General features: G+C 57.4%; 1 protein-coding gene across 1 annotated transcript; it reads right to left on the bottom strand.

The window, feature by feature from the left end:
* Window positions 1-313: 313 nt before the first annotated feature.
* On the bottom strand, window positions 314-12,324 carry RASD2 (RASD family member 2). Its single transcript, XM_043882237.1, has 3 exons — window positions 11,282-12,324; window positions 6,224-6,503; window positions 314-2,800 (listed from the first exon to the last, which is right to left on the bottom strand). The coding sequence occupies exons 2-3, from the start codon at window positions 6,492-6,494 to the stop codon at window positions 2,271-2,273; spliced, it is 801 nt and encodes a 266-aa protein (XP_043738172.1). The 5' UTR covers window positions 6,495-6,503; window positions 11,282-12,324; the 3' UTR covers window positions 314-2,270.
* Between the last annotated feature and the right edge of the window lie 1,237 nt (window positions 12,325-13,561).

Below are 13,561 nucleotides of genomic sequence, written 5' to 3' on the forward strand. Positions count from 1 at the left end.
GGTGATCACAAAGGGCTGATGGTCCACGGGGAGGAGGCGTCTCTTGTCTGACCTGGTCACTCCTCAGAGGTACACAGACACCTCAGCACACAGCCCTCAGAGGGCCCAGAAGGGTCGGGGCTGTTATTCCCTCCGGTCTGGGGGCTTTATTCCCCACTCCCACCACGTACTTAATTAACCTTGATGGCTGACTCAGCGCTGACCCGCAGGGCAAGGGCACCAGGCAGGTGCCGTCTGGGGAGGAAAGGCCAGCTATGCTTGCAGAAGAGCCACACCTCCTCTTGGAAATACAGAAAACACACGTGGTCAAGGACACGGCTTAGAAACAAACCCACTTTAATTGAGAGTGTACACAGAGATACGGGGAAGCAAGCCACACATCTGTCCTGGCCAGGGTACCTGGTCTGCTTAGAGGGTTCAGGTTGGGGCCAGGTGGGGGTACGGAAGCAGGGTCAGAGCGGCTGCCTTAAGCAGCAGGGCCGGGTGGGAGGTGTGGGGTGTGCAGAGCTGAGGCCAGGGCACGTGTCTCTCTGGGTGTTCACGTGTGTGTACACGTGTGTGTACAGGTATACACGTGGGTACAATGTACACAGGATCTACAGGAGCCCTCAAAGGCCGATCTGCGGAGAGGCTTAGGAGGACGACACCTCAAATCCCCGAAGGCCCCAGGGGCTGAGGCAGGATCAGGAGAGGGGCACATCATAGTGTGTGCTGAATGCCCCGACCTAACCCTGCCTCTGCCACTCATAGGCTTGCTGTGTGACCCGGGGCGAGTTACTTACCCTCTCTGGGCCTCGGATTCACTAGACAATCATTAAGGCGCCTTGTGGCTCTAAACTTCAATAGTTTCAAGGATTTAAATACAAAATGTCTTTGTTAAGAGCTGATGACAAGAGCCTTTGGTCCACAAGTTCAAATCCCACCATGCCTGGTACCCAGCACAACCCCATCCCAGGCGCCAGGAAAAGGCCCCCTGGGAGCTCTTCTCATCTGCCTCTCCTGGGCTCAGCTCTAGCTCCCAGCTACTCTTCCACATCTCCCCACAGCTGCGTGCACACAGGCAGTAGGGCAGCAGGGGCAGTCAGAGGCCAGGCTGGGGGAGGGAAAGAGGCTGGAGCCACGGAGCCTCGGCCTTAGGGGCATCAAGTGCATCGCTTACCCTCTTTGTTTTCTAGCACAGTGGACCCAGTACCCAGGAGGTGCTCAATAAATGCTTGAGGAACAAGCACAGCAGAGGACAGCCAGCTTCCAGACGGAGCTCCATCCTGAACTAGCCAGGAGGCGGAGCTGGGGCTTGCTCCTTGGCCCTCTGAGTCTCAGCTGCCTCCTCTGTGAAATGGGGGCAGGAGGAGACGCAGCCCCGGCCTGCCTGCCCCGTCTATGTAAGTGTAAACCATGAAGCTCGGGAGGAGGGCAGTGTCCAGCTGCGAACAGGCCACGGGAACCCCATCTGGGAGCCGAGGAGGAAGGTGTCCCCCATGGAGGCAGCGGATCTGAATCTGGGGGGAGGTCCTGGCCAACGAGGGATCACTAGGCTTTTACAGTACAACAATTTCCGTTTCTACTAGGAACGCCACAACAGCTGCAACAACAAAGCACAACCAGCAGACGAGAGGAACCTGGGAGGGGAGGCTGAGGGAGGCAGCCCAGGAGATGGACGTGGTCCAGGAGATGTGGCCACACCCACTTTGAACACAGAGACGCCCCTGGCTCAGTGTCAGGGAGAGCTGGGGGCCAACTCAGGGGGCAGGCGATAGAAACTGCTGAGCCAGAGGGTTAGTGGTTCAGGATGGGGTAGGGGGAGACTTCCAGCTGCCACCTAAACCAAGCTGTGTCTTACACCAGGAGTGCAGAGCCCCCTCCCAGCCGACTCGGGGTGTTGTTTTCATCCTCTGATGTTCCAGGAGTCTCCGTTGGAAGCTGGCACCCTGGCCCGTCTGGCATCAGCGTTTCTTGCAAGGACAGGCAAGCTCTGACTCGGGTCCTGACATAAGTCCAGATGTCACCCAGCTTTGCCTCCAGCCCGGCAGAGATCCACCCCCCACGGAGAAGTTGAAACCCAAGGGGAGCGGCAGAAAGGAGGAATCAGAGGGAAGCGGTTCAAGGCAGGAGACTATACAGAGGTTGGAGGCTGGGGTCCTCCGGTCTGGCCCCCCAAAGGTCTCAGAATGTGACTGCTCTTGAGGTTTTGTCCGGGGGATGTGGGCAGCGGGCGCTGGGGCCACCTCCCATAAGGCCCAGCCAAAGCCCCAGCCCAGCATCCCTCCCGCTCACTGGATGGTGCATTTGTCCCGCTCGCGGGCCTGGCTCTCCCGGAGGACCTTGGCCTTGATGTATTTGAGGTCACTGTTGACGCTGGGGCGGCGGGCGAAGGGGGAGACCATGCCGTAGGCGTCCATGTCCTTGACACGGCGCATGCAGAAGGGCCGGGGGTGGAAGGCGTCCCCGTACTGCACGGAGATCTTGCGGTGCAGCGCGGGGCTCATCTCGTGTGGCAGCTTGGCCATGCTGAAGAGCACGTAGAACATCTCGTCCACGTTGGTGTTCTTCTTGGCCGACACCTCGAAGTAGGCGCAGTTCCCATCGCCGGACACCAGCAACTCGGCCTCGGTGGTGGGCACCTGGCGGCATAGCTCACCGTGGTCATTCTTGTTGCCGCAGATGACCATGGGCAGCTCTGCCGCCTCCTTGGTCTTATTCTTCAGGCAGGACTTGACCTCCAGGATCTGCTTCTGGAGGCGCTTGACCTCATCGAAGGACTCCCGGTTATCCAGGCTGAACACCAGGATGAACACATCGCCTGCAGAGACAGAAACCCCGGGAGGTAAGTTTACAGGCAGCTCCTCTGCCCTCTCCCCACTCCTTGACCTGACTGTCACAGTGACTCTTTAGGGGAGCTGCTATTATTCCCGTTTTCCAGAGCAGAAGACTGAGGCCCAGGAGGTTAAATCGCTTGTCACGGAGCTAATACGTGGCACAGCCTGGTTCAAACACAATGGATCCACCCTACATTTCCCTGCAGGGCCGTAGACAGAGTGAGTGATTTTGAGCTTGTGTGGACTGTGTTAGAATAGTAATTACTACACTTTCCACAAGAGCAGGGCTCTTGCTGTTCAGTGTACATCCCCGGGGCCTGGAGCAGCCAGGAACCCAGAGTGCTGGCAGGAGGCAGGCCTAGGTTATCCCTTGCCCCCTCACTCAGCCTCGCGCGGGTCATGCCACCTCCCTAAACCTGTTTCCCCACCTGTCCCATGCAGGATGCTTTTGAGGGTCTGATGAGATAATAAGTGGAGAGTGACATGGGCTCAGTGACTTGTATCTCAAAAGGATAATGAGAACAAGCACGTGTTAAGACCCACCTGAGTACCCCTGGATTCCTCATGAAACCTCTGTGACGGAGATTTCATTACCTTCACGTGATAGGTGGGCAGGCTGAGGCTCAGAAAGGGTGAGCAACTGGCCCAAGATCACACAGCTCAGGCATGGCTGGGCCGAGACATGGACCCGATTCCTGGTGCCTGGCACACACAGGTGCCCGCTGCTTCTTGAATACATGGTGGATGAACAAGTGAACACTACCCTCTGAGGCCCACATTACCCCTGCTACAACTTGCTGTATCCCTCAGTGTAGGTCTTTGAAACAGGGATGATGGGGAGGTGGGGAGGGTGAGAGAAGACCAGTGCCTCTACCTTGATTTTCAGATCTCACTACAGTGATCACAATCTCACACTCAAAGCACCTTTTGCAGTTTGGCTTAAACTCTTGAGAACCTGTGGGGAGATGCTAAGATCCCTGTTTTATAGGAAACTGAGGTTCAGAGGCGCCGGGGTCCAGCCCATGTTCTCAAGAGGAGAATCAAGCAATTCCAGCTTCTGGTAGCCCCACGGCCTCCTTTCTCTGGACCCCCAGGGCATACCATTTGTCCCCCCAAAATAGCACACAGCACATTCAGGATTGCGTTCCTGCCAATGACACGCTCCGGAGCAAAGGGAGGCTTCGTCACGATGCACGGTGGGTGTTCATAAAGCTGGCCGCGTGGACGGGATGCGATATGATGAAAGGTGGTGTGGGCTGTTGAGAAAGGCACTTGCAAGGCAGTGCCGGCCTGGCAACCATTTCTGCTTGGGCTGTGAAACCCACCCTGGTAGGCTAATCCCAGGCCCCTGAGGACTCCGCGGCCTTGACACATTCAAATGCAAAGCTGCATGCCAAGTTTCAGAGGCGCCTGGCTGGCAGCTGGAAGGAGAGCTGGCGGCAGAATTAATGGCTTTCAGAATGCGCTGTGCATCAGCACCAGGTTGGAAAATGAGGCACAGGCTGGCGAGCAAAAATACGGGTGGCCAGACAGATGTGCCCAGAATGACACATGCACGTAAAAAAGACGAAAATACTCTGTTCTGGGGACCCAAACATGAATGTCAATTATGTTCATGGAGGGTATGGAAGACTGATGAGGTGGCTACCTTGGTGGAGGGGGCAGGAGCCTGGTGGGGTGGAAGCAAGGGTCAAGGGGGCTTTTTACCCTTATCTATATGCTTAGAGGAGCATGCCTTTGTGTGTTATTTGTGTAATTAAAACTTAAGTTTGGGAACATGCACATGGTTCCTCTCCATATCTTCTCTCTCCCTCCCTCTGTTAGCTTTATTTCTATCGGTGGGCACTGTGTCCCCTCCCCATAGTAGGGGGAGCTGACATTCCTGCAATCCTCACCGTGTCCTGGAAACACCCCCACGCCCCCCTCCCCTGGCACTTTCCTGTAGGCTGAGGAGTCACCCCGGGACGAAGCAACATTATACCCATTGTGCAGCTGGGAAGACTGAGATCTGAACCTCTGGTCCCATGTGTAAGCTGCCAAGTGGTGGAGACAGGACTGGAACCCAGGTCAGCCCAGACTCCCTCTGTCCACAAACTTCTTCTCCAAAATGTGGAGTGGGTCAGGCTGAGTGTGATCTGGGTCAGATGGTCAGCGAGGACAGCTGTAAAAGGAAGCCATATGCCCAGGGCACTCGTGGAGGGGTCTTGGCTGGGCTGTAGAGGGAGGGGTGGGCATAGGAAGGGTTTCTTGGTGCAGAAGTATTTTGATTTGTGGAGTTGTTTTAGTGATGGCTGGGGGACTACTTGCTGATTCCTTTCCTTCATCAGCTGCCCAGCAACGGCAGAGCGTGGCTTAGGAAATGACTGCACAGCCCATTCCATGCACACTGCAAATGCAGGTTTCACAGAAGACCCATATTTGGTGAGTGCTCACCTTCCACTCCTCAAGCACTTTTTCTACATAAACTCATTTAATTTTCATGAAGGCCTCTAGGATGGGTACAGATGTGAAACAGATAAGAAAATCAAGGCTCAATGAGGTTAAGTTACTTGCTCAGAGGGACAAAACCAGGAAACAGCAGAACTAGAATTTGCACCCAGGCAGACCAGTTTCTGGGCCTATGCTCTTAGCTACCACACAAAACTGCTTGAGTGACGAAAAGCATGGCCCAGTTTCACATCTCCATCTGCCCTCGCTTAATACCCCACAAGCTCCCCTCCCTCCCCCAACTCCCAGCCTGGCTGAGAGGCTACAGGAGAGCCAGACTGCCATTTCCCAGCTGTGTATCATCTGGAGTAACTCAACCTCTCGGGGCCTCAGTTTCCCCACACGTAAAATGAAGGCAGATACCCATCTCCTAGGTTAGTTGTGAGGATTAATTAAATACATGCCAAGCTCTAGAAAGAGGCCCAGGCATGCAGCTCCTGGTAAGAGTTAGCAATCACCATGGCCGCTACTGTGATTATTACTGAGTTCCCAGCATGCATAGGTCCCCACCAGCCTCTCTGGCTGATCACTGTCTGGGTCCTGTCCCTGCCTCTTTGAGAGGCAGTAAAGGCCTCGGGTGTCAATAGATCTGAGCCTGACAGACTGACCCTGGGCCCCGGAGTTCTGCTGGGTCACCCGCGGCAGGAAGAAGGCAGGAGCCCCTCTGTTCCTGGGTAAAGCCACAGATCTGGAAGGCAGCACTGGCAGCCACGATCTATCAAACCAGAGTCAGAGGGAAGGGATCCGGGGCCCTGGCTCCATCCTCTGTCGGCAAGCAGCAATACCTCTCCGACCTCACGGGGTGGTGCACGGGGGCTCACGAGCTTCATCTCAGATGGAGGCAGCACTTTGCAAGTTGTAAAGCGCCGAGCACACACACTCCCATACTCACGCTCCCGTGTCCACCCCCCGGCACCCACCTGTGAGGATGGACAGCCTGCGCATGGCGGGGAAGGGGTGGTTGCCGGACGTGTCCAGGATGTCCAGCTGGTACATGTCGCCGCGGATGTTGTAAACCTTCCGGTGGAAGTCCTCGATGGTGGGCGTGTACTGGTCCTCGAAGCGGCCGTTGAGGAAGCGGGAGACGATGGAACTCTTGCCCACCCGCGAGGCGCCCAGCACCACCATGCGGTACGAGTTCTTGGCAGGCACGCTGAGTGCGCAGTTCCCGCTGGACAAGGTCTTCATCATGGCTCGGGACTGCAGCAGAGAGAGGGGGCCAAGTGTCAGGAAGCCGGGGGCCTGGCCCTGCAGCCTGTGCTGGAGGCTGTGGCCTCCCCTGTTAGCCTCCTACTTGGTTCTGTGATAGCTCAGCTGATAAAGAATCTACCTGCAGTGCGGGAGACCTGGGTTCAATCCCTGGGTTGGGAAGATCCTCTGCAGAAGGAAAAAGCTACCCACTCCAGTATTCTGGCCTGGAGAATTCCACGGACTGTATAGTCCATGGGGTTGCAAAGACTCGGACATGACTGAGCGCCTTTCACTCACTTTTCTGTCTGTACAATGGGAAAGCTGGACTGGGGTCTCTCTAAGGGCCGTGGAGTTCTGCCTGAACATCCCTGTCTTGCTTCTTTCCTCCTTCACTTATCTACCCATTCTTACTCATTCACTCACCCCTGGGTTCTCTCACCACTTATTTATTCCCAGATGGGACTGCTGGGGCTGGACTCCTCGATTTACCCCTAACTCGCTACTCCTCTTGGGAAAGGAGCTTAACTTCCTTAGGCATCGCTTTTCTCATCTATAAAGTGGACTTGATTCACAGGGCTGTTGTAAAGGGCTCAGCACGTGGCAAGGTCTCAAAGATGCTGACTCTTGTTAGAATCTGTTCTCTGCCTGGACCATCTGTCCTCTGCAGTTCTGGCTTCCCGGGAGCCTGTGACTCTGGGACATGACATGGGGAAGGTTTTAGAGAGCGTTTCTTAAGCAAGGGGGTGCCATGGCCATTTGGCCTTCCCAGAAAGAAGAGAAAGGCCAGGTCCAGACCACATCCTCCATGCCCGGGGACCAGGCTGCCCAGCAATTTTTCAACCTCCATGTCCTGGGAGTTTGCCTGGACTAGGGGATGACTCAAGAATGACTCAGGTCCCTATAGTTCCAAGGGTTTATGGTTCTGGGGGATACCGAAAACTTTCTACAGGAACCTCTTGACCTTGTGGGAGAGGCTGAAATGGATCCAAGCTCCAAAGCCCAATTAGAGATAAGTAACTTCCAAGGGCTCCTCAGGCCCACCCAAAGGCCATTCACAGCCCAGCCACCCTCCTTTTTCCTCTCTCAGCACGCACCAGAATCCCCCCCCAACTTGGAACCCCTAGTGAGCTTGAGCTCTGCTGGGACCAGCCCTCAACTCATGCCAGCCCCTCCCCCAGAACCCCTCTTCCCTTTATCAGGGTCTGGCTCAAATGTCACCTCCTCTCTGAAGGCTCCTCTGCCTCCCACCCCACCAAGCGGGTGAAGTTGCTCAGCCATGTCCGACTCTTTGTGACCCCATGGACTGTAGCCCGCCAGGCTCCTCCATCCATGGACTTCTCCAGGCAAGAATACTGGAGTGGGTTGCCATCACACACAACCTGTTCAGTGCTATCACCCTGCCCAATTGAGAGCCACCATGCAGTCAAGTGGTCTTTTAAAAAGACCTTCACAGAAGCTCTGATTGGCAGCATTTGTCAATTTCATGGTGTCAAACTCCCGCCATGGCCGATTCCAAGCTCCCAAGATGATCTCAATGAATGCATTGCAAAGGGATGCACACAAAAAGCCAGCTCAGCATACTGCTGACCCTGGAGCTGTGACGACAATCAGCAGTAACAAGCCCTGCGGTGTGCCAAGCACTGTGCTAAGTATAGAACAATAATCACAGCTGACATTTATCTTGCAGTTAATATATGCAGAGCGCTCTAAGTTGAATGTGTACTAACCCACTTCATCCTTCAGGATCCCCAGAAGGTAGGTGGTTACCCCAATTTACAGATGAGGAAACTGAAGCACCACAGAGAAGTTTAGTACCTTGCTCATGGTTACACAGCCAGTAACCTGCCAAGGAGGGCGTCAGTCTCAGGCACTCTGCCCCATGCCCTGGGGTTCTGCTCACCACCTCTCTATGAAGTATGCACTCCCTTCCCTGTAAGGACCTGATGCTTAAAAGTCTACACGACTGGCCCTTTTAGTTAATAAGGGAGGCAGGATGGTGACTCCAAACGTACAACTCCTACATACCCCACCCAATTTGTGCCTGAAACCAACTATGAGCTTATACCATAGGGTTTCAGTGCCATGGACACAGCAGGTGCTCAATAAATGACCTGTGTGTGAAAGAAGCAAATGGCTCTCCTTCCGGAGATCATTCAGAGCTTCCTTCTGGGGTCTTCGCCCTCCACCTCCACCCTGTCTAGCTGGCCCAGGAGCTACACCGAGGTGGGTCGCTGTGAACTGAGCACACACCTGGGTGGGCAGCAAGGGAGAGGAAGGTGTAAGCCAACAGCAGTGAACTCTTCAGTCTCCTCCCAGGCTGGGAGACAGCCAGCCTGGGCCTTCAATGGAGGCCAGGATCGGGGCGGGGGGGGGCGGGGGGGAAGAGGCCCCACACCAGGACAGCCTCCTCCCCAAGTCCCTCTGCCGGGAGCTTGACTCTGCTGCTGGTCATCTCTGTCTACACAGAGAGAGAAGAAGGCTGGCAGCCCCCAGAGACAGTGTGTCTCCTTCACTGCCTGCTCCAGCCTCTAGCTCAGAGTTCTTGGTATTAGACGTGTTAACATCAGCAACTGAATAGACATGAGGAAGTCAGAGAGAGGAGGCAGGGGGTCAGAGAGAGGACATACGGGATCTGTAAAGGGCAATGGAGGAAAAAAATCTGTGGCTTTCGTCTCCGAGAGAAGGCTGTGAGTCTGTACACGGCCCCAGCCACGTGGGGCTGTGTGAAGCACCCAGACATCTGGCCATCAGGTGACAGCACCTCCATGGGCTCTGCCCCCCATCCCCGCATCCTTCTTCCCTTCTCCTCCCCCAGAGGAGGCTCTGCAGGCGGTGCTGTGGGCACAGCTTCTCTCCTCCACTTCCTGTTCCCCTCTCTCTATCCTCAGCCAGGCTGACCCTACAGTGAGGAGCAAGCAGGGGTCGGAGTTCAAAGGGCCCTTTGAGAATGTAGATTCCTCCCCTGGAGGCCCCGAGCATGGTTAGTGGGAGCCACCAGTAGTAGCACATGGGTACCCGAATGCAAGCTCTGTGACTCACCCCAGGGTCTTTCTATGGGCACCTGGGAGGCAGAAGGGCCTGGAGCAGAGGTGGTGGGGCCATGCTGGGGGAATGGTTGCCACAGCCTGGCAGATCTTCATCATGCTGGGTGCCTAAGTGCCCTATCCGAGTGAATTCACAGCAGTCCCATGAAGAACGGACCACCATCAACCTGCTGGACCCATGGGGACATGGGAGGTCAGAGAGGCTGAGTCACTTGCCCCAGTTTACACAGATGACTGGTCGGGCCAGGATTAGAATCAGGCTGTTGGCTCCAAAGTCTGGGCTTTTACCTCTAAAAAACCCACCCTCTGGCCAAAATCAGGCTTTTACAAAAGTGTCTGACTCAGTGAAGCCTCAGCTGGCATCGGGTTGGGGGAATGAGCCCAGAGGTCCCTTCTAATTCACTCTGTCTCTTGCTGCAGATAGCTGGGGGCAAGCACCCTGCCCGGGACGCCCCCAGACCTTCAGCAGCCAGCTCCTGCCCCACGCATCTGTGGGTTCACCCCTTCTTCTCCATCGTGCCCCTCTCCCAGGGCCTGCCTGGAAGATGGAAGGGTCAGAGGGGCAAGAACAGAGGATGAGAGTCCAGCCACATCTTCCTCCTTGTGATACCCTGAGCTCTCCCTCCTTCCTTCCCTCCCACACACCCCAAGCCTCCACCATTAGGGCACATCCCAGTCTCTGGGCACACACATGTATTCACTGGCCTCCATGCCCCCACTGAGAGGAGTCCTGGGTGCTTTGCAAAGCCAATCTCACCACCCTTGAGGTGGCAGAAAGGAGGCAGACCAGATCTGCCTCTCACCAGTCCAGTCGCCCTGGGCAAATGACTGCACCTAGGGGGGTTGGTCATCTATCAAACGGTAGAAACAAACCCACAGCGTGGCCCTGAGAGCTCAGTGAGAAGCCAGAGGCCCACACAGCTCCTGGCACACAGCAAGCGGGTTCCTTTCTCTGTGACACTTCCTCTTGGCAGTCAAGGGGCAGAGGGACTGGAGTGCAGGCAGAGGTCTTGGGGGACCCCATCATGGCCCTCTGACGCCAGAAGAAACCTGAATCATGGGCTTCTGACCTGGCTGCCCCTTCACAGCACAGCCTCCCACCTCCCCTGAGGTCCAGGACTATACCCTTCGTCATCCTCCCCGGGTTGGGGGCGCAGGGAGGAGAGAGCCCTGCAGAGGTGCTTGGAGGCCCTCTGGCCAGCTGAGCACAGAAAACCCATCTTGGGAAGGGGATCGCCCAGGAAACTCACTCCTTGCACCAATTCCCCCCAAAGCTCAAAGAACTCTAAACAAGGAAGGCGCTCCTTAAGCTCTCTCAGGAGGTCCTCACCAAGGGCACCACCCGCTGGCCCCACCCCAGCCCCACCCTCAGCCAGGTTTGCCGGCTGCAGCCAGCTTGGGAAGGAGGAAGGGAGTGTTAGGGGAAGGGAAGTGCCTCTTCCTCTCTAAGCCTCAGTTTCCTTATATTCAAACATGCTGTTACTCCAGATCTCTTTCAACAAAAACTCAGTTAAGTCTTTCTTTCCTGGGATAAGCATCCAGCCTGACCCAGAGTAGGTGCTCAACTAATTCCATTTTCTCTAGGTAAGTGAAGTTGCCGGGTGATCCTGGCACATAACAGGCTCAATCAGTCTGACTTTCCCACTTCCTGTAAGGCTTCACCTAACCTTCCCCCCCAAAGCTTCAAACCTTTCTCCCCGGCTTCCCCGCCTCCCCAGTTCTGTTGGGGTGTCTCCCTCCTACCTGGGAATGGCGGGCCGGGCCTCTGGCGCGGCTCAGAGGGATGCCTGGAAGGGCCTGGAGGTGCGGGGAGCAGCCTTCCTCTCCGGCAGCCGAGGCTTCCAGGGGCTGCGGCGGCTCCCGGGTCACTGCGCCGGGATCCTCCTCTGCGCGTCTCGGGGCGCCGGGCTGGGCGCGGCCGGGCGAGGGGACACAGGGAGCCGGTGCCCCATGAGCGGTTTCCGAGGGCTCGGCGGGGCCCGGGCGCTGGGCGGGCTCCGGCTCGCCGCCGCCGGCCCTGCCCTGCCCGGAGCCGGGGGACTCCGGCTGAGCCAGGTGCCCGGAGGCGTGGGGACGTCCGATCCCGGGGTCCCCGCCTGGGGCTCCGGGGTTGGGGCGAGAGGGCAGAAGGGGTGACTCCGGGTCCTTAGAGACTCCTGGAGGGTCCCTTGGAAGTGATTGCGGGTGCTTGCGTATGTGCGTGTCCGGGGCGGGCGAACCTATCCTCCCGACTGCCTATGCCACCTGCTCGGCCCGCTCCAAAGGGGATCGCTCGGGTGGAGGGTGCCTGCCCGACTCGACCTCGATCTCAGCTCTGCCGCTCCCCCGGCGCCGAGGGTATGCTCTTTTTCCCTGCGAGGTGAAGCCAGCGGCTGAAGGAGGAGCAGGGCGCTCTGCTGCGCTCGCGTGTGGGAGGGGGCCTTGAACGCCGCCCTAAGATTTCGCAGCTCTGAGTTCGCCTTAAACAGGCTCCTCCTCCCACTTCACCCCCTCTGTCCCCCAGAGGAGGCGAACTTTCTGCGGGGCCCTGGCTCCTCCGTCTTTCCTGCTCCTGGAGGCGGACGCCCCTCTTCTTCCCGCAGGGCGAGGTCAATAGTCCCTCCGAAAAGTGATCGGAGCCCAGGCTCCGGATGGCGGTTCCAGCGGCAGAAGCCCAGCTTAGGCCTGGACGCCTTTCGCCGCCTCTGCGAGCGGTTCTCCCCGGACCCGTCGAGCGGCTCCCGTTCGCCGTCTCCGCGGCAAGGGATCAGCCAGTCCCGCAGCCGGGCGCCCGCCTCTGCCTCCGCCAGCGCGCCCACCCGCCTTCGCCCGGCGCCCCGCCCCGGGTGCTGCGCTCGACCAATGGCGGCGGGCCCCGCGGCCTGGCCCCGCCCCGCAGCCCCGCCCGCTGCCGCCCGGGCGCCGCAGCCTGGCGCTCCGCGTGCCCCGGCGCGTGGGGCTAGGGAGCTGAGGGTGGGGGCGGCAGGGGGCGCGGGGTGCGCGCGGTGAGCGGAAGGCGGAGCGGGCCTGGGAGGCTGACGTCTGCGCAAGCACTCACACGCACACCGCTCCGGCCGCAGGTGACCCGCCAGGATCCCGCGGCGGGTTGGCCGGGGACCCCAGCCTCTCGCTCCCGGTCAGGTGGCAGCCCTCGCGCCACGGCTCCCGCGCCCTCCTCCTCCGCCGAAAACCCCAGGGGCCCTCCCGGGCGCCTGGCCTGCCCGCCCCGAGCCAACGCCTTCCTCCCCAGGTCGCCGGGCCCGCGAGACCCCGCAGGGTGACACATGGGCCGCGCACGTGCCATCAGGAGGGGCCGCGGAGTCACCTTGGCCTAAGCGCGCCTGAATGGAGGTCTGCGCGACACGCAGGTCTGGGGACATACTATACTGAGTGCTCTTGAGGAGCACCTCTTTCTTCGCTTCTCCCCACCTTGAACCAGGACCGATCTCAATCTTTATTACTTAGAATTGTCACTGGCTCCACGACCCACTCCTCCCCTCCTTGCCCCAAACACGTTTTCTGGAGAATTGTTATATCACTGCCTTAAATGGGAAACCAGTATCACTTGCCATAAATAGAAGATAAGAACAAAAATAAACACAAGGAAAACAAACCAAGGTTATTAAATTCTAGCAGGAAACTAGACTTCCAAGGCTTGAGATGTGCCCTCAGTGTAAAAGGGAGGTGGGCCAGCTTGGGAGAGGTGTTAAAGACCTTTTAGCCCAACAGTGATGTTCTCCTCCAGTGTTATCAAGAGGCTGAAAAGAAAATGTTCTGTGTGACGAGGTATAGGGACAATGAAGGGATGCAGTTCTGTGTCTGTCCAACCATCATTTGTATCAGCCAGGGAGCTATAGCCTCGCTTCCAGAACCCTGGACCTGGGGGATGTCTGCTAATCTGCTCTCAGACCTCATGAGAGGAAGAGGGGTCTGGGGGCACCAAGGTGAGGGTCCAGCTTCTTTGGGTGAGACATTAGTGTTCAGTCTGCCTCTATGTCTGCTCAAATATTTGAGCCCAGTTGGGCCAGTTATGGAAATTACCTG

The sequence above is a fragment of the Cervus elaphus genome, chromosome 22 (assembly GCF_910594005.1).
Source record: "Cervus elaphus chromosome 22, mCerEla1.1, whole genome shotgun sequence".
In the NCBI taxonomy this organism is placed as follows: Eukaryota; Metazoa; Chordata; class Mammalia; order Artiodactyla; family Cervidae; genus Cervus; species Cervus elaphus.

Excerpts from the sequence above, each read along its gene's own strand:
- RASD2 (XM_043882237.1), bottom strand. The coding sequence starts at position 6,494 with ATGATGAAGACCTTGTCCAGCGGGAACTGCGCACTCAGCGTGCCTGCC. Across the intron at positions 2,801-6,223 it reads CAGGCTGTCCATCCTCACAG|GCGATGTGTTCATCCTGGTG; the intron begins GTGGGTGCCGGG and ends CTGTCTCTGCAG.